General features: G+C 45.9%; 1 protein-coding gene across 12 annotated transcripts in view; it reads left to right on the plus strand.

Moving 5' to 3' along the window:
• Nucleotides 1–20554, plus strand: part of GGTA1 (glycoprotein alpha-galactosyltransferase 1 (inactive)) — a 65319-nt gene extending 44765 nt beyond the window's left edge. For 7 of the 12 annotated variants that reach the window (XM_060154455.1, XM_060154454.1, XM_060154459.1 and 4 more), the window contains 5 exons: nucleotides 4669–4704; nucleotides 6436–6501; nucleotides 7394–7495; nucleotides 13516–13653; nucleotides 17970–20554. In XM_060154455.1, the coding sequence (XP_060010438.1) occupies nucleotides 4669–4704; nucleotides 6436–6501; nucleotides 7394–7495; nucleotides 13516–13653; nucleotides 17970–18663 (1036 nt within the window). In that variant the 3' untranslated portion in view covers nucleotides 18664–20554. The remainder of the gene's footprint in view (nucleotides 1–4668; nucleotides 4705–6435; nucleotides 6502–7393; nucleotides 7496–13515; nucleotides 13654–17969) is intronic. The other 5 variants (XM_060154463.1, XM_060154461.1, XM_060154453.1 and 2 more) reach the window with 2 other exon arrangements.
• Nucleotides 20555–20968: the final 414 nt, after the last annotated feature.

Here is a 20968-nt window from a genome sequence, read left to right on the forward strand (position 1 = left end):
ACCAGATCTTTTGAATTGAAACTGTGGGTACTTAGTCCAAAGAAAAGATGACTCAGTCAGTGTTGGATGCAGGGAGTTCCCAGGGCTTCCTTAGATACTTGAGGGCTGAGGAAATATCCTCGCTGAAGTCCGGAGCTAGGCTGCCTGGGGCTGGTCCTGTGCCACCACTTACCTCCTCTGTGACTTTGGGCAAGTTATTCAGCCACACTGTTCCTCAGTTTCCCTATCTTTAAAAATGGGAGAACAAACTTATGGTTACCGGGGTGGGGGGAAGGGTGGGGGGAGAGATAGTTAGGGAGTTTGGGATTGATGTGTACACACTGCTGTATTTAAAATGGATAACCAGGGCTTCCCTGGTGGCGCGGTGGTTGAGAGTCCGTCTGCCGATGCAAGGGAAACGGGTTCGTGCCCCGGTCTGGTAAGATCCCACATGCCGCGGAGCGGCTGGGCCCGTGAGCCATGGCCGCTGAGCCTGCACGTCCGGAGCCTGTGCTCCGCAGCGGGAGGGGCCACAGCGGTGATAGGCCCGCGTAACGCAAAAAAAAAAAAAAAAAAAAAAAAAGGATAACCAACAAGGACCTACTGTATAGCACAGGGAACTCTGCTCAATATTATGTAACAACTTAAATGGAAAACGAATTTGTAAAAGAATAGATACACGTATATGTATAACTGAATCACTGTGCTGTACACCTGAAACTATCACAACATTGTTAATCAACTATACCCCAATATAAAATAATAAGTTAAAAAAAATAAAGAAATGACTGATGAATAGGGGGGCTGTTCTCCCTGTCTTAGTGAGTGTATTTGTGGAGCAGACCAGTTTGTATACCTGTAAAAGCTTTAGTAAACCTGGATTATTTTTTCTTCTAAATGGGCATAACAGTAGTACCTGCCTCATAGGGTTGGTGGATTCAATAAGTTACTGTGTATAAAGCACTTAGGGCAACACACTCAGTAAATGCTAGCTGCTCTCACCATTATCATCACCATCCTTACCGCCATCCTCATCATCTGCTCAGAGGGCAGAATAGGACAGGGGATTTTGGTGAATAATAGAAGGAAGAGCTCTAGCAGTTGGAAGATTCCAACAGAAGAGCAAGCGCCCTTCGGGTTCCTCCCCTGAATTGAGTTGCTTGTGTAGGTAACCTTCAAGCTCTGAACGCTTGGTTGGATGACCTTGGTGTTTTGAATTGCAGCCAGAGTCATACTTCCATATTTTGGGTACTTCACAAAATTAAATTATGGGAGCCAAAGGCCCAAATGTGCATCTTGGCACTAGCCTCCCATAAAGAGGGTTATTTCTCAGTGCTGGGCACACTCTTCTCTGCACAGTAACTGGAGCAGGTTCTGGCCGCTCTTCAGGGCCATAGTCTGGCACCCAGACTGCTGCCACAGAATTCTTCAGTGTGAGGAATCTGTTTGACTGTCTGCAAGAGTTTTAAAAGGCAGCAGATTCTTTGCCACCCTGTGATTTGACCATGTGATGATCTGAGGTGAGCTGAGGGCACTAACCTTAGACAGGTGGGCAGCACTGTAGCTAAAAAGGGTTGTAAAATAACTCAATGGGACACATCAACTGATTAGGAAAGAGAACTATTGTCAGTAGAGCATCCTGAAAGAATGTTTGATTTGAGGCTGGGTAAGAAAAAATTCTTAGAATTTTAGAGATGGAAGAAACCTTAAAAGTTATAATAAAGTAATGATAGTGAGGGTGCTTTTGATGATAGCAGCTACTAGTTATTGAGCATTTGCAGGTGCCAGGAACTGCACTGTGCATTCCCTCCAGTTCTTAAAATAGGCCTGCAAGTAAGTATTAGTCAGCATTTCCAGATGAGGAACACTGAGTCTCCACAGTGTTAAAGGTGAATTTTCAAAGTCACATTTTCAGGAAGATTTAGGTCCGGGGCTGTCTGATTGCAGCCCATTCTCGACCCACGATTACAACCCTTCCTTTAGCTGAGAGTTCCCATTTTTCAAGTGACAAAATGGAGACCAAATTGGTGAAATGACTTAACAGTGAATTTATGTCCAAGTTCTAACTAGAACTCAGATCTGATTCATCGTCTGGGGCTCCTTCTTGAGCTGGTTGTGCATGCCGAGTGCTGTGAGGGATACAGTGTGAGCCATGGAGAATTCCTACCCTCAAGGGGTTATGCTTTGGATGGAGTAAGCAGACGTACACACCAATAAACCAAAAATGCAAGACTTCCCTGGTGGTACAGTGGTTAAGAATCCACCTGCAAATGCAGGGGACATGGGTTCGATCCCTGGTCCGGGAAGATCCCACATGCCATGGAGCAACTAAGCCTGTGCACCACAACTACTGAGCCTGTGCTCCAGAGCCCGTGAGCCACAACTACTGAGCCCGCGTGCAACAACTACTGAAGCCCGTGCGCCTAGAGCCCGTGCTCCACAGCAAGAGAAGCCACCGCGATGAGAAGCCCATGCAATGCGACGAAGAGTAGCCCCTTCTCGACGCAACTAGAGAAAGCCCGTGCGCAGCAACAAAGACCCAACACAACGATAAATAAATAAATAAATATATTTTTTAAGTTAAATTTAGAAAATCAAACCAAAAGCCTAGATAAAGTTAAATTAAAAAAAAAAAACCAACAATGCGAGTGGAGGAAGGACATCAGAGGGAGAGAAAAGGGGCCATGAGAGTTCAAGAAGGCAAAGATTATGTTTGGCTTAGAGAGGGATCTATTTTTTTTGCCTTCATTTACAAATATTTATTGAGCACCTACTGTGTGCCAGGCACTGTGCTAGGATCGTACCAAGGAAGGCACAGAAGAGGTGGCATTTGAGCTGTGCCTTGAAGGATGAATATGTGTCAAATGCCATACACTGCAGCGTGGGTGTTGCTGTGACCTGAGATGTCGAAGGCTTCTGGGAGAGGAGGGTGCAAAGGGCAAGATGGCAGATTAAAAAGTTGGGACAAGGTGGCGAATCTGAATCTGCAGATTGATGCCCTGAGTGCCAGGTGGGGGTCTGAGTGCTGAGTTGCAGCGGGCCCACCCCCTCCTCTCCCCTCTCCCTTCCTCCTCTTGTAGGGCGTGGAGTCAGATTCCCCAGGTTCAAATACTGTTTCTTCTCCTAGCAGTACGACCTTGAACAAAACCACTTAATGTGTAGGTGCCTCTGAGGAAGAATAGAACCTCCTTCACTGATTGTTGTGAGGATTTAATGAGCTAATACATGTCAATCTCTTAGAACAGTCCCTGGCCAAGTATTAGCTATTATGAATATTGTCGGATCAATAAACAGATTTAGAAACAAGGGACGTTAGAGCTTGGTCCACAAGTATTGAGCTCAGAGGGGAAACGTAGGTGGAAAGAGGGCATGCATTTTACTCCTACCAGGAGATGTGGACTCCCAGCAGGGGCAGAAGGCAAAGTCTGAAACAAATATTAGTCATTTAATTTTTTCAGAGATGAGGGCAGCTGGGGCCAGAAAGGCGCTGAGCCAGGGCAGGTACCTGAGCCCAGGTCCAGAACTGTTTCTACCAAGCTCTCTCCTTTATATTCACAGGGAGGAGAAGTGAGCAAGTAAGGTTTAGCCATTGGGCACAGCTTCCGTGCACAAAACAATGGAGGAATCTAGTACTATAAGTCCTGTCCCTTTGCCCCCCAAATGTCTCTCAAGTCAGTGCACTCCTCTCCCTCCATCTCCCTGGCTCCCTTGACCTGGGCCTGGACCACTGCCAGCCTCATGACTAGTCACCCATATCTACTCTCACAAGGCCTACAGATAGGACCCTATTCGTCTCCTGCCTAAAACTCTTCAAGGGCAAAATCCCCAGCAGGCCCCAGCGAGGGGACCTCTGGCTACTTCTCTGTTTATTTCCTTGCACATTAAGTGCCTCCTTCCTTTCTCAGGGCCTTTGCATATTTTTGTCTCTGTTAGGGACATTCTTCCCAGTTCCTCTTCCCCTGGACTCCTATTTATCCTTCAGAACTCAGCTAAAACATTATCCCCTCCTCTGGGAAGCCTTCCAGGTCTTCCTGTTAAGTGCTCCTGGTTACTTATGCTTTTTTTTTTTTCCTGCTGTCCCCAGTAGCTTGTCTGCATCACAAGGACGCATAGGGACTGTGTCTGTCTCAGTCAATGCCATATCCCCAGCACTTGGCATGTAACACACTGTCAGCAAGTATTTGTTGAATGAAGGGAGGTGGTCCCCTAGAGGAGTCATACAGTCGCTGGTCCAGTCTTGTAGGTGCCTTCAGATGGTCTCACTGCCTTCGTTGGCTAAAGAAATGCCCTTTGAGGCTGCTCTGTAGAAGGCTCTGAGCTGGTGGTATGCTGGCTCTGCAGTCGTTGGTTTTAAGATAATCCTGGGTGATTCCTGAGCAGGTGGCAGGAGGGGACCTGTCTGTGGAGCCTCTCCCTCAGCAAGGCCACCCTGGACAATGGAGAGCTGCCATCTTTTTTTTGTTTTTAACTGAGATTTGAGATTCTCCAGAGACCTTCTTCCCACCCCTTGTTCTGAGTAATCCAGAAGTGACTGAAGTCCCTTGATATCATTGGTTCTATCTCAAAGGAAGGTGGAAACCTGGGAGTAGACAAAACCCAAGCTCTCAACTCAGCCCAGGACTTCAATGATAATGGTTTTCTCCAAATTAAAAGTAACATGATATGTTTTTATTTCTCATTTGCTTTTAGCCCAGAAGCCTCTTTGTTCTGGATAAACCAGTCAAAGTAAGTGCTTTGAATTCTAGATATCTATGGGATGCCTCCCATGTCCACTCCGGCACCCCTACAGTCCATTCTTAACATGGCAGGTGGTGATGCAGCTATGGTCACAGGTGGAGGGGAGGGGTCCCAGGGGTCTGGCCTGTACTCCTCCAGCCCCCTAGTCTTGCCTTTATAGAGCCGTGACTCTTGTTTTGTCCGTGCTTCTCATCAACTATCTGTCTCTTTAAGTAGTGTTGTCTGGAGAACATTCCTGCCTTACTCATAAAAATAATCGGGGTAGATATTGTCCATTATGCAGCCCACTACATGTTGTATAAAGACCCCTGCAAGAAATTTTGTTGAGACAAAGGATCAGGAAAAAAGTTTGGGTTTCCCAATGAACCAGTGTGTGGAGGAGGAGGAGGAGGAGGAGGATGATTGGCAGTTAGGACTCTGTAAGCCTTCATTTTTCTGTCTTTGTCTTGGTTGCCAAGAAGCTCAGAGCAAAGTGTTGTGCTTAACTTGTACTTTCCTCGGCCTTCATTTCTGATATAATTTCTCCCCTGGTGTTAAATCCTGGCTTTTGTGCTTACATGCTATGGGATCTTGGCAATTTGCTCAAACCCACTCAACCAATATCTCAGCCATAAAATAAAAATAAAGGTAAAACTTTTATTCTCACAGAGTGGCTGAGATGACCCAAGTCATGTGAAAACACCTACCTGAGTGACTAAAATGTTCCTCTGTTTCCTTTTGTTTTTGTTTGGTTTGTTTAGTTTTGTCTTTATTCTTGTATTGTTTCCCTATTTATTGTAACCATACCTTCTTTTTTTTTGGAATTTTGGAAAATTTATTCATTTTATGCAAGTGGGAAAAAGAAAAAGTAACCATACCTGCTTAATCATAGACCATCTCAAGCACTTCTTGAAAGTAGATGGGCTTTAAAATAGGTTTCTTACTATTTATACCCATTCATGCCTCACCACCTTATTTGTCCAACCGAAGGGCATTGTATCCCCTGGCTTCCCCGTCTTTTCCTGCCTCCGGAAGGTGCCCACCTTGGAGAGACTCTTACAGTGAATGTGGACACTTCAGCATGTGTGTGGTGAAAGTGGTTCTGATTACAGATTGCTGAGCTTCTTTCTGGTTTAGAGACCCTCAGATTTCCTGAGTCTGTCACTGCTGACCTTTGTAGCAACTCCAATTCTCCTCGTTTAGCAAAAGAGATCATTCTTGGAAACGTGCACTGTTTTCTTGAAAGACGCCGACTTGCTACAGTCATTTTCAACTTAGAAAGCTCTTTTACGTATGCTACTTTGTTTAGTCTTCAAAGCCACCTTCACGGTAGATTTATTATTGTTGTTGTTATTATTAGCATCTAACTTTTCAGAGGAGAAAATCAAGCTTCAGAGAGGGAAAATGTCCGATCACAGTCACACAACTAGTAAATGGCAGATCCAGGACCCAGAGTTATGTATTAGTTACCTCCACATCTTGTCATTCTTCTCTCCTTCTCTCCCTGCTAGGGCTCCCTGGATGAGCTGAGCGCCAGGGGACGCCCAAGGGAGGGGAGATCCAGGGAGTGTCAGGTCCATCTCTCATTCAGCTAGAGCGGTGTCACTTCGGCTCATTTTATGAATTAGTGATTTAAAAAAAAATTTTTTTAAGTGACCTGCCATGAAAAGAGTTTGGAAAAACCCCAGTTTGGGACTGCCTCCTTTTCTAAAAACGTTTGTCATCTTTTTCATTTTTTAGAAACCCAGAAGTTGGTGACAGCAGCATTCAGAAGGGCTGGTGGTTTCCAAGCTGGTTTAACAATGGGTAAGGCAGTCAGACGATGGTCTGTTTATCCCCCCGACGCTATAGAGTCCAAATAAAATGGTTTCATATGGGGATATTGATATACGTAGAGCTGATTCACTTTGTCATACAGCAGAAACTAACACACCATTGTAAAGCAGTTACACTCCAATAAAGATGTTAAAAAAAAATTAAAGACTAAAAAAAAAAAAAAAGTGGTTTCACAGCCATAAACTCAGTCACTTGTCTTTCTGGCCTATTGGAAGCACACAAGGACTCTATTTCATGGTTGGGACTGGGACATTAAGTTTGGTTTTCATGTTTTTGTTTTTTCCCATTTAACTTGAGGATGAGTGAAATTCAGGCTAAAGTTGGGATTGCAGGAAAGACTGTCATACACTAAAACGTTTTCATGAGGACGGTTTTATGAAGTTTCCCTCCCCCTGAAATAACCTGATGGTTGTTGGGTCCTTAAATTGCTAACTGTGCTGACCTGGGAGGATAATAAGAAAGGTGAGTACTGCACCTTTGCATCAAAAGTACGTCTTTATGAATAAACGTATAGTATCATGAACCTTTCTCCAGACATTCACTTGGTGCACATGTTCTCTGCCTTGGCACCCGTTTTTTTTTTTTTTTTTTTTTTTTTTGCTGTACGCGGGCCTCTCACTGTTGTGGCCTCTCCCGCTGCGGAGCACAGGCTCCAGACGCACAGGCTCAGTGGCCATGGCCCACGGGCCCAGCCGCTCCGCAGCATGTGGGATCTTCCCGGACCGGGGCACGAACCCATGTCCCCTGCATCGGCAGGCGGACTCTCAACCACTGCGCCCCCAGGGAAGCCCTTGGCACCCGTTTTTGCAGGATCCTCACTCACCTCCCTGCCTTCCTCAGCTTGTTTTCCCTTTGTATGTAGGACCCACAGTTACCACGAAGAAGAAGAAGATATAGACAAAGCAAAGGAACAGAGAAAGGAGGACGAAGAGGAGCTTCAGCTCTTGGACTGGTTTAATCCACAGTAAGAAAAGAAGCGTTGCCCCAAGTTCAGTAAACCCATAGCTCAGCAGCGGTGGGGGCTGCATAGTCCACAGTGCCGTGGAGAGCGTTCCTGACTGAGGAGACAGGGTCTTAGCATCTATTAGACTTTGAAAACAGATTAGATGAGAAGCTGAGAGGCTGGATATTTTGACTTAAATGCTTGAGCAACAACTACAGTGATTCTGACAGCAGTTAGCCAGCGGCAACAAATGAATCGCAAAATACTGGGGCTGGAGATGTTCTCACAGGCCACGGGGTGTTGTGGAAAGCCACAGAATCTAGAGGCAGAGCGAGAAAATTCTGTGATTCGGTTAACTCATCTGAAAAGGGCGGTGATGACCCAGAATCTCAGAGGGCCATGCACGCATTCTTTAACATACAACACATGTTTATCAAACACCTATGATATGCTAGCTGGTGTTTTTCAAACTACCAGTCCCTGCCCATTAATGTGTTCAGAAATTAGCTGAATGGGTTAAAAACAGCTTTTTAAAAAATTGAAATCAAATAGAAAATCAGAAGGTATCGCATGAAGTAAGGATAGGTATTGTTTAGTGGAATTTTTGCTTCCGTATATATGTGTACGTGCATATGTGTTTGTGACAGAAGATGTATTTCTCACTATAAGTCATGGTCAAAAATTCTATACTAGACATTGTGTTAGGCACAGGAGACAGTAGAAATCAATCAGTATGGTTATATTCAAGAAGTTCACAGTCCTGTAGGGGTACTAGGTGTGCAACTAGTGTTTGCCATGATTAGTAAGGAGGTGTGATCAACCTGACTTAGAAGGATGCGGTTTGGGGGTAAGGAGGTAAGAGCTGTCCGGGATGACCCTGAGGCCTGAGAGACTGGTGGGTGGTGGTGCCATTGACCAGGAAAGGGTCTGTTAGTGGTGGTGGGGGCGTGAAGGACGATGAGCTCAACTGGGGATGTATGTGGATTCAGGTACTTGTGGGGTATCTGGACAGAGATTCACAGGGTGCCTGTCTTTGTCATTCAGGCTGCTATAACAAAATACCATAGACTGGATGGCTTATAAACACAAAAATATATTTTGTACAGTTCTGGAGGCTGGGAAGTCCAAGATCAAGGCCTCAGAAGATGTGGTGTCTGATGAGGACCCACTTCCTAATATATACACGGTCATCTTCTCACTGTTTTCTCACATGGTAGAAGGGAAGAGGGAACTCTCTGGGGTCTCTTTTCTAAGGGCACTAATTCCATTCATGAGGGTTCCACCCTCATGACCTAATCACCTCCCTAAGGCCCCACCCACTAATACCATCATGTATGGGATTATGTTTCAGCACATGAATTTTGGGGGGACACAATAGTCAGTCTATAGCAGTGCCCATAAGTGTGGCAGAAGATACGTAGTAGAGATGTAGGAAGAGGAGCCATCAGAGTACAGGTGGCAATGGGATCTACAGGCCGGGTGGATGTCTGACATCAGCCTTTACAGGGCCAGTGGAGGAAGAAAAGTCTGAAAAGGAGCAGGAGTGGCTGTAGAGGTAGGAGGATCAGGGGAGAGTAGTATCTATTCCAGCATGAGGGGGCTTGGGCTCTGGAAAGACTGAACATGTTCTGGCAAGTTGTCTTATTGTTTTGGGATAAGGGATCCATGTCAGTGTGAAAGGATGGGGAATTTTGGCCTCCCATGTGTCATTTGAAGAGCTGGACAATGACATAGGGTAGCCATCTATGAGATGCTAAACCATTCCTGGAAATGTAAGAATATGGTGGCACTGTAGCTTTGACAAGCTCCTTATATGTGTGTGGGGGGGTGGTGAGACACCCCCGCCCCCGTGCCCCGCGCCAAGGGCCAGCTAGATGAGCTACAGATGGTCGCCAAGCTCCCTTCAAAGGAGGGCGGCACACTTTTACTGTGGTACTTGTGCTTTGCGGAGTGAGACTTGGAAGGCGGGGCCGGGGCTGAATTACTGGGGTCAGAGAAGAGGAACAGCTCACAGCCACCAGCTGTCACTCTCTCCACTCTCCCCCACGCACGGCTCAGTTTCTCCTCAAACAACCGGCGAGCAGATATTTAAAGAATATTGATTTGTAGTGACACCAAATCTAAGCCTCCTCAGGAACTAAAGTATATTTCTTGCATAACTGAATGAAAGGTGAACAATTGAATTAACAAATATATTTATAGAAATGTATCCTCTTCTGCAAACTGTCTGAAACATCTTAAGTATATTGTGTATGCATTTTTACATCAATATCACTTACTCTCTGTATCATCACATCCTCTTAATTTTCCTCCTGCTTCTCCCATCTCCCTTCTCAGTCTCCTTAATTGGAGCCTCTCCCTCTTCCCAGCCATCAAATATTAGTTTCTGGAGGTTGAGTCCAGTATCCTCATCTCTTTTCTTTATACCATCTTCCAATGTGCTCTCACCCATTTCCATGGCATTAGACGCCGTCCATGGGGGAATGACACCCACATTTATATCTTTAGTCCAGAGGTTTTCCCTGATCCCCTGCTTGTGTCTGCCTGCCTGCCTGACACCTCTGTGTGTCTCACGTGACCCAGATGGAGTTCTTGATTCTGCCCCACCCTCATTCTTCTCATTCCCCATCTCAAGCCAGAGTCCAGGAGACCTCTCTGATTCCTCCTTCAGCCTTTCCTTCATCCATCCCACAGTCTAATTCATTTACATGTTCTGTTAACTCTTCCCCCCCAATTTTTCCCACATCATCTCCTTCTCGCCCTCCCACAGCCACCACCCTTGTTCATGTCACCATCAGCTCTTGTCTACGTGCTGCTGCCTGGAAGGAGTCCAGTAAATAACACGTTGTATGCATTCCACACCTGTTTTGAACTGCTGCATGATTCATAGAACTTTAACACTTCCTCTTCCCCATCCTTGGGGACCACAATGTACCCATAAATAAGTACACAGAATGTAAAAGCTACCAGTTACCTAGCTAGGTGTGTGTTTGGGTTATGGAGGCCCTTTTATCTTGTGGGAAACCTTTAGCCTGTGCTGGTGGAACCCCACAAGCTGAAGTAACACAGTGGGTGCCCTGCTTGGAAGGAAGGCATTTGGGCAGTTTCCCATCTTTCCTGGTACTTCTTCCTCCTTTTAGAGCCCCATCTTGGTAACCTTGGACATCTTTTGCTCTTACACGTGTGTGGTTTGCCTGCTGTCACTTGTCTTTTTTTTTTTTTTTCAGGGTCGGGTGGGGTGGGGTCTGAGCAGAGGTTCATCCAGGAAGCTGATCTCGATCATCTTCCCACCCCATCTTCCTCCCCACGGCCTGCGTTTTCAGCCTGTCATCTGGCTTCCTAGTCAGGGTCGCTGACACGTTGGAATTGCCAGTGGAATTTAATAATTAACAGCTGGGAAATAGAACATTTTAATTTTTAATGAAACGTTAATTTTAATATTACTGCTTTTTTTGTTTTTTTTTCCTTCTCAAAGGACTCTTCCCAGCCAAGTAAACAAACTGGACACTGGTGTCCTGACTCAGTCTTTCTAGAAGGTGTAGACTGAGTGGTCGTGCAGTGGAGGAGCATGTGGTAGGCCACCTGTCAGGACTGTGAGACTCTCAAGGGGTAGGACAGGTCTCATTCCTCTGATCTCCGTGCTCAGCTCTGGGCCTGGCACAGAGCAGAGACTTAGCAGATGTGCGTGGTGGGGCTGAGGGCCCTGGTCTGGCCCCTCCTGTTGATTAGATGACGAAAGCTGTAGTTCCTTCTCCTTCTCGCCTACCCCTGCTTTCTTTATTTGTGAAACGGGTGAGGACAGCACCCGCTCTAAAAGGTAGTTGTGAGGATTCAATGAGAGAATGAAAGTCAAGGACAGCCCCTGTACCCAGAAGTATTAAATAAGAATACCGTCCTTTCCTCCTTTTTCTCTTCCTTTTCTTAAAAATAATATTACCGGCTTGCCAAATGTTCAGCTCACGCGTGGCTGCATGGCTTAGCTGATGGGCTGGGACAGAACTGCTAAGAGATCCTTGACAGGCAATGGATGAGGTGACAATGCATGGAAGGGTTTACGTTCAGAAACATAGGTTATAGAATGATAAGCCGTGTGTGTGTGTGTGTGTGTGTGTGTGTGTGTTGGTTTGAAATCCAGTCATTCAACAAAGCTGGGAGTTTTATGTGACTAAAAGCATCACATAAGCTTCTAAAAACAAAACAAAAAAACCTCATCATTTCTCATTCTGCACTGAGAAAAAGTGCTGAAGTAGTAAGTTGAGTGGAAATGACTGACAAACCTGTGTTTTAACCCCATTTCATCAGCCTAGCAAATAAATATGCAATATAAGAAGCAATAGATATAGTGGTTCAGAGCACAGACTACAGAGTCAGGTTATCTGGGTTCAAATCCCAGCTTGGCTTCTTACTAGCTGTGTGACCTCAGACAAGTTATTTAACTGCTCCGTGCTGCAGTTTCCTCATTGATAAAATGGGACTCAACATAGCACCTACCTCTGAAGGGTGAAGCCCTTGGTGCTGTGCCTGGTTCCATAGGAAGTGTCCAGTGTGTGTTAGTTACATCATTAGCTGTTTGGCCTTGGACATGTTAACAAGCCTTTCTGAGCCTCGGTTTTCTTATCTGTACAATGAACATAATACATGGCAGGGCTTTTGCAGGGACTACATGAGAAAGTGTATGTGAAAGTGTCTCACAGGTTGGTGCAGAGTCCAAAATAGCTTCTTTCATGGTGGAAGGAAACCAAGAGCAGCTCTCCCTGTGCAGCCATGCAGCCATGCAGCTGTCTTACCCGGGGTGGGAGGGCAGAGCTGGGGTGGGGTTTGGGACCCCAGGCAAGATGGGGAGGGCCGCGAGAGCAGCCTGGCAGTGTCCCTCCCCGTCTCTGGAGGAGATTCACTGTGTGGAGAAGAAGGAAGCAGCCCTGAAGCAGGGCACAGGGCAGGGGTGGGAGGGCTGAGTCAGCTCCAGAATAGGAGTGCAGAGCTTGGGGACAGAGGGACAGGAGGCATGAGTGAGACGCTACTGGGAGTTGGGGTTAGCAGGGCGTGACCCAGCCTTGCCCAGCCTCACTGGAAAAACTCAGCTTCGTCCATGGGGGTTGAGTCTAAATGACTGTGTTTTAGTTTCTACTTCCCAACAGGCAAGTGCAGTCACTTCCAGAGCAAATGGGGGTCAGAGCTGAGTCTCCGCCATCCCACTCCCATCCCCCCACCCCGCCTCGGGCTGGGCCCCAGCTGCTACTCAGCCTTTCTGCATTTACTCTTCACAGTTTGGTGTTTTGTCGTTGCTCTTACGTTGTTTCCTGTGTTTGTGTTGGCTCTGCCAAGTCCCTTTCAAGTGTTCTGAGTGCAGAGAACATCCTCCCCTCCCACCTCCCCCAGCTTTGTGCCTTTAGTAAAGAGGCCACGTGGTCTGAGAGAGGTCGGAGCAAGAACCCCAGCCTGCAGAGTCCCTTCTTTCCTGGGTGACTGTCTCCTTGTTTGTCAAATGAACGATAAACACCAGAACCCCCTTAGTCTGGGGCCCTTTTTGCCCTATAACCAGGTTCCAACCCAGGGATCCCCTTCTAGCAAAACGCAAATTGAAACAGCGGCTTCTTCCTCTTTCAGCTCTCGTGGCACTCTCTGGTCCCCCTGCATCAAGCACTAGGGCTTTCTCAGGGTCAGAGGGCACCCACAGGGATGAAGAACACCCAGAGATGCCACTGGAAGCTTAGGAAGGGGCTGGGGAAACCGCAGGAGAGATTTAGAAGGAAGACGAGGACAAGGAAAGCAGGAAGGCGGGGGGACAGAGGGTTTGAGTTGTACAGGTAAGATCCCCACAGGCTCCCCCAACGCAGCCCTCAGAGACACCTGGGCCAGGGTCTCCTGTCCCTCACCCAGAAGATGATGCAAATGTCATACCACCAGCCGACTGTTTGAGGTTAAACTGTAGTCGGGATTCAAGGACAGTCACCATAAGCCGTGGCTGACCCGTTTTCCTTCAGACCGTCTCTGCCCTACCTTAAAACCATCCTGATTCATGGACTCTGTTTTGTCACCAGTAAACGCCCAGAGGTTGTGACCATGACCGGATGGAAGGCGCCGGTGGTGTGGGAAGGCACCTACAGCAGAGCTATCCTAGAAAATTATTATGCCAAACAGAAAATTACCGTGGGCTTGACGGTTTTTGCTGTCGGAAGGTAGGTGTTGCCAATAAAACTGACTTTACTTTTTTTTGTTCCACTGTCAGAAGGTTGGCGAGGGGTCCCCTGGGCGTACGGAGGCTGTCCGTGACGTGTATGAATTGTTAGACAGGAGAATGGAGTAATAGGACCATTTCAGGCTCATTTCTGCTGAGGCCCCAAAAGGCTGAGAACAAGACAGTGATCGGGGAGTCGACAACTTCCCACCTCATTGAGGGCCTCGGGTGCAGGTAAGAATGTCTGCTGCACCCACTGAGCCCGGAGTCTACAGCACGCCCACAGCCGCCTCTGCCCTGACCTCCACAGCTCTCTGGAAATTCCAAAAATGCCAGCTGTTAGACAGCCCGAATGGGCGTCATTGTTTCTCCTACGCTCTCAAGACCCCGGACCAAGGATCAGGGAGAGAAGTGACCTACATGCGGTGGTTTCCCACATCAGCATGGCTGACCACTCCTCCATGGGTTCCTGGGCTGCTTCCTGCCCCATTCATCCTGGAGGCTTTGGCCCCAGGAGATTTGGCTGGTCAGAACTTCCTCTTCCAGAGGTTGGATAGGTTCCTGTTTCAGCTTCCATTTCCTTGTTTAGAACATTGCTCCCCAAACTGCAATCATTCCTACTTAAAAGTAGTAGCTGTAATCTTAGTTTAAAATACAATATAACCCATTTTGTTCTTTTGGGTTATATTGAATTTTTTTTTTTTTCCAAAACAAAATTAAAAGTTCACTTTTCCTATTAGCCTCCTCCCTCCCCCCGCACCCCCCGCCCCGTCATGGGCCTTCCCAACTGTACCTTTTCCAAAAGCCACATGGAAAGTTGACCTCTCGCCTGTACAAAGAGGGGTGAAGGCCCAGGATGATCTGAGTGAAGATCTGAGTGTTCTCCCGAGACCTCCGACCCAGAGCCCAGAAGCCATTGCCATCATCATACTGATCAAGTCCTAATGTCACTAAATGTGCTGATCCCAGGGGCCTAGGCGGCATCTCTAATTGAGAAGGGTGACTGGAGTTTTGACATTTTTACTAGAAGAATCTGTACTGTTATGAGGCGGGAGCAGATGCTCAGCTCGCCTTATCCTTTGGTACGAGAGGGGACAAGCCAGCCACACTGATGACTGATTTAATCCTGATGTTTCCAAAAAGAACAGAACGTTGCCGGCGGCTCCACAATGGTTTCTGCCATCTCCTTGCAGCTTCTCAGAACTAAACTGTAAATCACATATCCTGGTGAAATCCATGTGCTCTCCGCTCGGGGGCATGAGAGGACTGTTTGTACTCAGCAGCAATAAATCCTCCCAAGAGTGGATTTGGGCTTTTAGGAGGTATGGTGTTTGGTTTGTTTTCAAATAACAATGCACAGAGCCAACCGCAGTGCTTTAATCTCTAACCAATGTTAAACCTCACAAAGGCCCCCTCCCTTCCCCTGGGATTGTCTCCCAGGCTTCAGGGTGCAATAGATTGTTCTTAAAGTTCCAGAGTATGGAAGAATTTCCTGGCCACCAGCCCCAGAGCCATGTTGAAGTCCCTCTTAATATTGCTCCGATATATTCTCTCCGTTTAAAAAATCAATAGTGTCAACGCTGGGGTTTCCAGAGACCAATATTAAAAGCACAGTTTATTTTTGTAGTAACAAAAGGGAATCCAAGCAGCAACCAAAAAGCAAAAAGAGGTGCCGCTTATTATTACTCACAAAACACCATAATTGGCCGTTAGTGTGATCAGCAAATTACACTTACTCCACCTTCACTGAGCATGAGTCTGGGGGTGGCATGAGTTGTGTTAAGCAAGCCAACCACTCCTTCTTCCCCTTCTCTATCATCCCCATGGCTTCACAAGATAGCGTGTAGCTTGGCTTACAGAAGACACGAACATGATGTTCTGTTTTGTTTTGTTTTAATTTATTTATTTAATTTCATTTTTGGCTGCGCTGGGTCTTCGGTGCTGCGTGAGGCCTTCCTCTAGTTGTGGCGAGCGGGGGCTACTCTTTGTTGTGCGCAGGCTTCTCATTGCGGTGGCTTCTCGTTGCGGAGCACGGGCTCTAGGGGCACGGGCTTCAGTAGTTGTGGCGCGCAGGCTCAGTAGTTGTGGCGCACAGGCTTAGTTGCCCCACGGCATGTGGGATCTTCCCAAACCAGGGATCAAACCGGTGTCTCCTGCATTGGCAGGTGGATTCTCAACCACTGCACCACCAGGGAAGTCCCAAACATGATGTTTTTTGAATGAATAAGTAAATAGCTAAAATACCACTGCACATCTATTAGAATGACCCAAATCCAAACCACTGACAACACCAACTGCTGGCGAAAATGTGGAGCAAGAGGTACTCACACTGCTGGTGGGATGCAAAATGGTGCAGCCACTTTGGAAGACGGTCTGGCAGATTCTTACAAAACTAAACATGCTTTTATCATACGGTCCGGCAACTGCACTCCTTGGTGTTTACCCAAAAAAGTTGAAACTTTATGTCCACACAGAAACTTGCATACAGATGTTTATAGCAGCTTTATTCATAATTGCCAAAACTTGGAAGTAACTAAGATGTCCTTTAGTAGGTGAATGGATCAATACACTGTGGCACATCCAGATGGTGGAATATTATCAGTGCAAAAAAAAAAAAAACTATCAAGGCTTGAGAAGACATGGAGGAACCGTAAATGCACATTACTAAGTAAAAGAAACCAATCTGAAAAGACTACATACTGTACAATTTCAATTATATGACATTCTGGAAAAGGCAAAACTATGGAGAAAGTAAAAAGATCAGTAGCTACCAGGGGTTGGAGTAAGGGAATGGATGAATAGGCATAACACAGAATTTTTAGGGCAGTGAAAATACTCTGTATAATACCATACATAATGAAAGATACCTGTCGTTATATATTTGTCCAAACCCATAGAATGTAAACGGTGGACTTAGCCTCATAACGATGTGTCAATGTGGGTTCATCGACTGCAATGCATGTGCCACCCTGGTGCTGGACGTTGATATTGGGGAAGCTGTGGGAGGGACAGGGGAGTGGGGGGGCATATGGGAACTCTCTGCAATTTCAGCTCAATTTTGCTGTGAGCCTAAACATGCTCTAAAAAATAAAATCTATTTTTAAAAAAGGAAATGAGATAGTTAAAATAAGGTTAAATCAGAGCTTGTTTGCTCTGGTATTGGGATGGGTCTTATAATGGCAGTATCTGGTTAATGGATTGGTGTTTGGGGTGGCCAGAGGGAAATTCACAGGGCGAATGTGTAATATGGAAGGATATCCATGTCCCATAACCCATTCTCTGGGTCCCAGAGAAGGATAAGAGAGTGGCGATGGTTAGACTTAATGCATCCCCAAATGACCCAAGGGTCACGTCACTCTTGCATCTGGTAGGGCAATAGCAACATTGGAGTATAGGTTGGGGTTTTCAAGGGAGGCCTGAGAACTAGTGCCCCCTGATGTTGATTGAAGGGTACATACCTGCAGTTATCAGATGAATAAGTTCTGGGGATCTAACATACAGCATGGTGATTATCGTTAATAATGTTGTATTATAGACTTGAAAACTGTTCAGAGAATAAATCTCAAATCTTCTTGCCACAAAAAAGAAATGATAATTCTGTGATGTGATGAAGGTGTTAACTGATGCTACAGTGGTAATCATTCTGTAATACGTGTGCACCAAATCAGCACTTGGCACACGTTAAACTTACACAATGATACATGTCAGTTATATCTCAATAAAGCAGGAACAAAAAAGAACTAGTACCCCCTCTGCCTGCCCAGAGTCTGAATCAACTGATATAAGACAAGGGGCTAAGTAAGGCAGGTGGTAGTGAATATCACCTTCATTACAGTTAAAGCCGATACTGCAGAATGTGGCTTGTATGTGAAGGCCCTGGGCCTCCTAACGTTGAACCACAGAATTAGAAAGACTTGGGCATCCAGGCACCTACAGCACAAGAAACTGCAAGCCTCTGGTTGTGGGAGCAGGGCCTGTACCACTAAGCTACCAGTACAAGGCCCAGAGCAGTTGAGAACACATGTTCTTTCCACCTGGCCGGCTTCCAAGAGTGAGAGAGGAGGGGGCGGGGCTGGGCATGCCCAGTCACCCTTCTAGAATCATCAGTCAGGTAAGTCACTCCACCTCCCCAAAGTTGAGTGACTGAATGGTGGAGAGTGGCCAGGAACATCCCTCTGTGTGAAAGCACTTGTCTCGGATGGGGGGAAAAATAATTCCTTTCCTAAACTGCAAAATACAGACAAGATGATGAGAATAGAATGTCGCCTCCTGCAGAAATCCTAGAGGTTACATTTATCCCATTCTTCTTTGTTTCAGATACATTGAGCATTACTTGGAGGAGTTCTTAACATCTGCTAATAAGTTCTTCATGGTTGGCCACAGAGTCATATTTTACATCATGGTGGATGATGTCTCCAGGATGCCTTTGATAGAGCTGGGTCCTCTGCGTTCCTTCAAAGTGTTTGAGATCAGGCCTGAGAAGAGGTGGCAGGACATCAGCATGATGCGCATGAAGACCATCGGGGAGCACATTGTGGCCCACATCCAGCATGAGGTCGACTTCCTCTTCTGCATGGACGTGGACCAGGTCTTCCAAGACACCTTTGGGCTGGAGACCCTGGGCCAGTCGGTGGCTCAGCTGCAGGCCTGGTGGTACAAGGCAGATCCTGACGAGTTCACCTACGAGAGGCGGAAAGAGTCCGCAGCATACATTCCATTTGGCCAGGGGGATTTTTATTACCATGCGGCCATTTTCGGGGGAACACCCACTCAGGTCCTAAACATCACCCAGGAGTGCTTCAGGGGAATCCTCCAGGACAAGAAAAATGACATAGAAGCCGAGTGGCATGATGAAAGCCATCTAAACAAGTATTTCCTTCTCAACAAACCCACTAAAATCTTATCCCCAGAATACTGCTGGGATTATCATATAGGCCTGCCTTCAGATATTAAGCTTGTCAAGATATCTTGGCAGACAAAAGAATATAATTTGGTTAGAAATAACGTCTGACTTTAAATTGTGCCGGTAGGTTTCTGAATTTGAGAGAGTATTATTCTGGCTACTTCTTCGGAAAAGTAACACTTAATTTTAACTTAAAAAAAAAATACTAACAAAACACCAACACAGCAAGTACGTATTATTCCTCCTTGCAACTTCAAGCCTTGTAATATGGGAGAATGAACCTATGGTAATCAGATGTAAATTCCTAGTGATTTCTTATCTTTTCTGGGTTGGGGGGATACACTATCAGCTAAACAAAAAAAAAAAAAAAGAAGAAGAAAATTGTCATGGGCAAAGAAAAAGCCAGAAACCCTCTACATGCGTCAGTTGACCTACCAGAGAAAAGTATGCATAGGGAAATGTTTGGCAACAAGATACAATTGTGAGCGGTTGTCCTCTTGATTTCAGTGTCTTCCTGTCTCTGCTGAGTCTAAAGCAACAGAGTTGCTTTGCAAACAGGAGAACTCTTAGTAGGACACAGTTAACCTTGGCAACCCTCAAGTGGTTTCAACAGCAGAGTACTTCAGGCCATTTGTAGTCCACGTCCTTTTCTTATCAGGACGTTGTTTGGCTTCCATGCAAAGACTGGTCAAGACTCCCAGTGGATATCAGTGACGAATGTTGGGAGTCCCAGGGAATCTGATGAGCCAGTGGGTGCTCAGCATGAAATGAAAACAAGCCTCAAAGTAAGTTTGCCATGAAATAGCAAAGAGAGAGTAGAGAGACGGGGCTGATCACTGTGGGGGCAATGCCACCTCTGAGGGGAACAGGGCATGGGGTTGGCACATAAATACAGCAGCATGGATCCAGGCACTGAATGGGAGGCAATGTGGGTGGTCTCCAGTCTCCTCAACCGTTATGACACCAAGAGAAGTGTTGTCTTAGAAGATGCTTCTTGTTTTGGCCAAGTCATATTCGGTCCACTGTGCTCTGGACCTTGAGTCTTCAAATCCTTGGCCAGAGGAAGCGGGTGGTGTCAGAGTAGACAAAGACCTGCAGGGGATTGAAGAGGCCTGCAAGAGGTTACGTTTCCCAGACCTGGGCTTCATTTCAGGACAGTCAGTCATCAGCAAATCCTGCCACCACCTGTTCTAACCCTCAGCCCATCATGCCCCAACTTGGAGGGCTGACATCAAGGAACCTCTTGTTTTCCCCTGCCCCATCTGCACTACTGAAGTGTAACAACCAGATGTGTATAATAAAACAGTTCATTGATTTTATATCAAAAGTAGAGGGGATGGCAATGGGAGACCCAGTCTTCGTGACTGAACAGCTTAACCTTCAATTCCTTTCTCTAAGAGAAGCTATGAAATCTTACATATTATTTAAAGTTAAGCAATTCAACGTAAAGGGAGTTAGGAGGCAACATTTACATATGCAGGCACGTTTATATTTGCTTGTGTTCCAGTTTAGGTCACTGGTTTCCATTTTCAAGCAATTTACTTGAAGAGCCATTGCACTGGCCTGATGTTCAGCACCATGGGCTTCTTTGATAAAATCAAACCTCCATTTTCGCTACTGTTTCACTGTGCCTCCTAGTCTTCAATTCTTGCCAAGAATTTTCACAACCCAGCAGAATAAAACAAGACCAACAAAAATCCTGAAGAAGTGCCCTTGTAAAAGACAAAGGAGATTGCAGGTCAGTTAGGACTCTTGCTTCTCTATAACTCAAGTTTTCTGGGGTCCATTCTGGAGTAGGGAGAGTTCATGGTTTAAGTCCCAAAGCAAAGAAATGACCTATCCTCAGATTAAAGGACTGATGTTTCCTTTTGAAGGAATCTTGATTTTTTATAATTCACTTAAATTCCAAATGGACAAACTCAAGATGTTATTGATAGTTCAGTATTAAAAAAATAAATAAAATTCCTGATTTACAATTGAATAAATTATTTTCTCAGTATATTCTGGTCCAGTCATGGAGTGTGCATTTTCTCCCAAAGATGTTCAGAATTGCCAATTGCAGAATTTTAAATACTTAGATTCCAAATAGTCCTTGTGTCCTTCTAAGAATTTGTCCACTGTTACAAAGATAGAAAGAACATGGTTGAGATTCCCTCACTTTTGTAACAATGAGTGCTTATCAAGAGCTTCCCGAAGTGATACGCTGAAGTAATTAAGTGCCAGTAGAATGAGGCTTGCCCCTGAAGGTCTGGGTGGGGCACAAGGGCAGAGGGAGGAAACAATGCCATAACCATATCTGGTGGTTACTAGTCCTGACCTCTGGGGAATATATCTGGCCAAGGGAGCCCTGGGAGAGACTTGCTGAATTTCCAGCAAGACTGGGTGGGTGTATTTATAATAAATACAAAAATTG

The sequence above is a fragment of the Lagenorhynchus albirostris genome, chromosome 7, assembly GCF_949774975.1.
Source record: "Lagenorhynchus albirostris chromosome 7, mLagAlb1.1, whole genome shotgun sequence".
In the NCBI taxonomy this organism is placed as follows: domain Eukaryota; kingdom Metazoa; phylum Chordata; class Mammalia; order Artiodactyla; family Delphinidae; genus Lagenorhynchus; species Lagenorhynchus albirostris.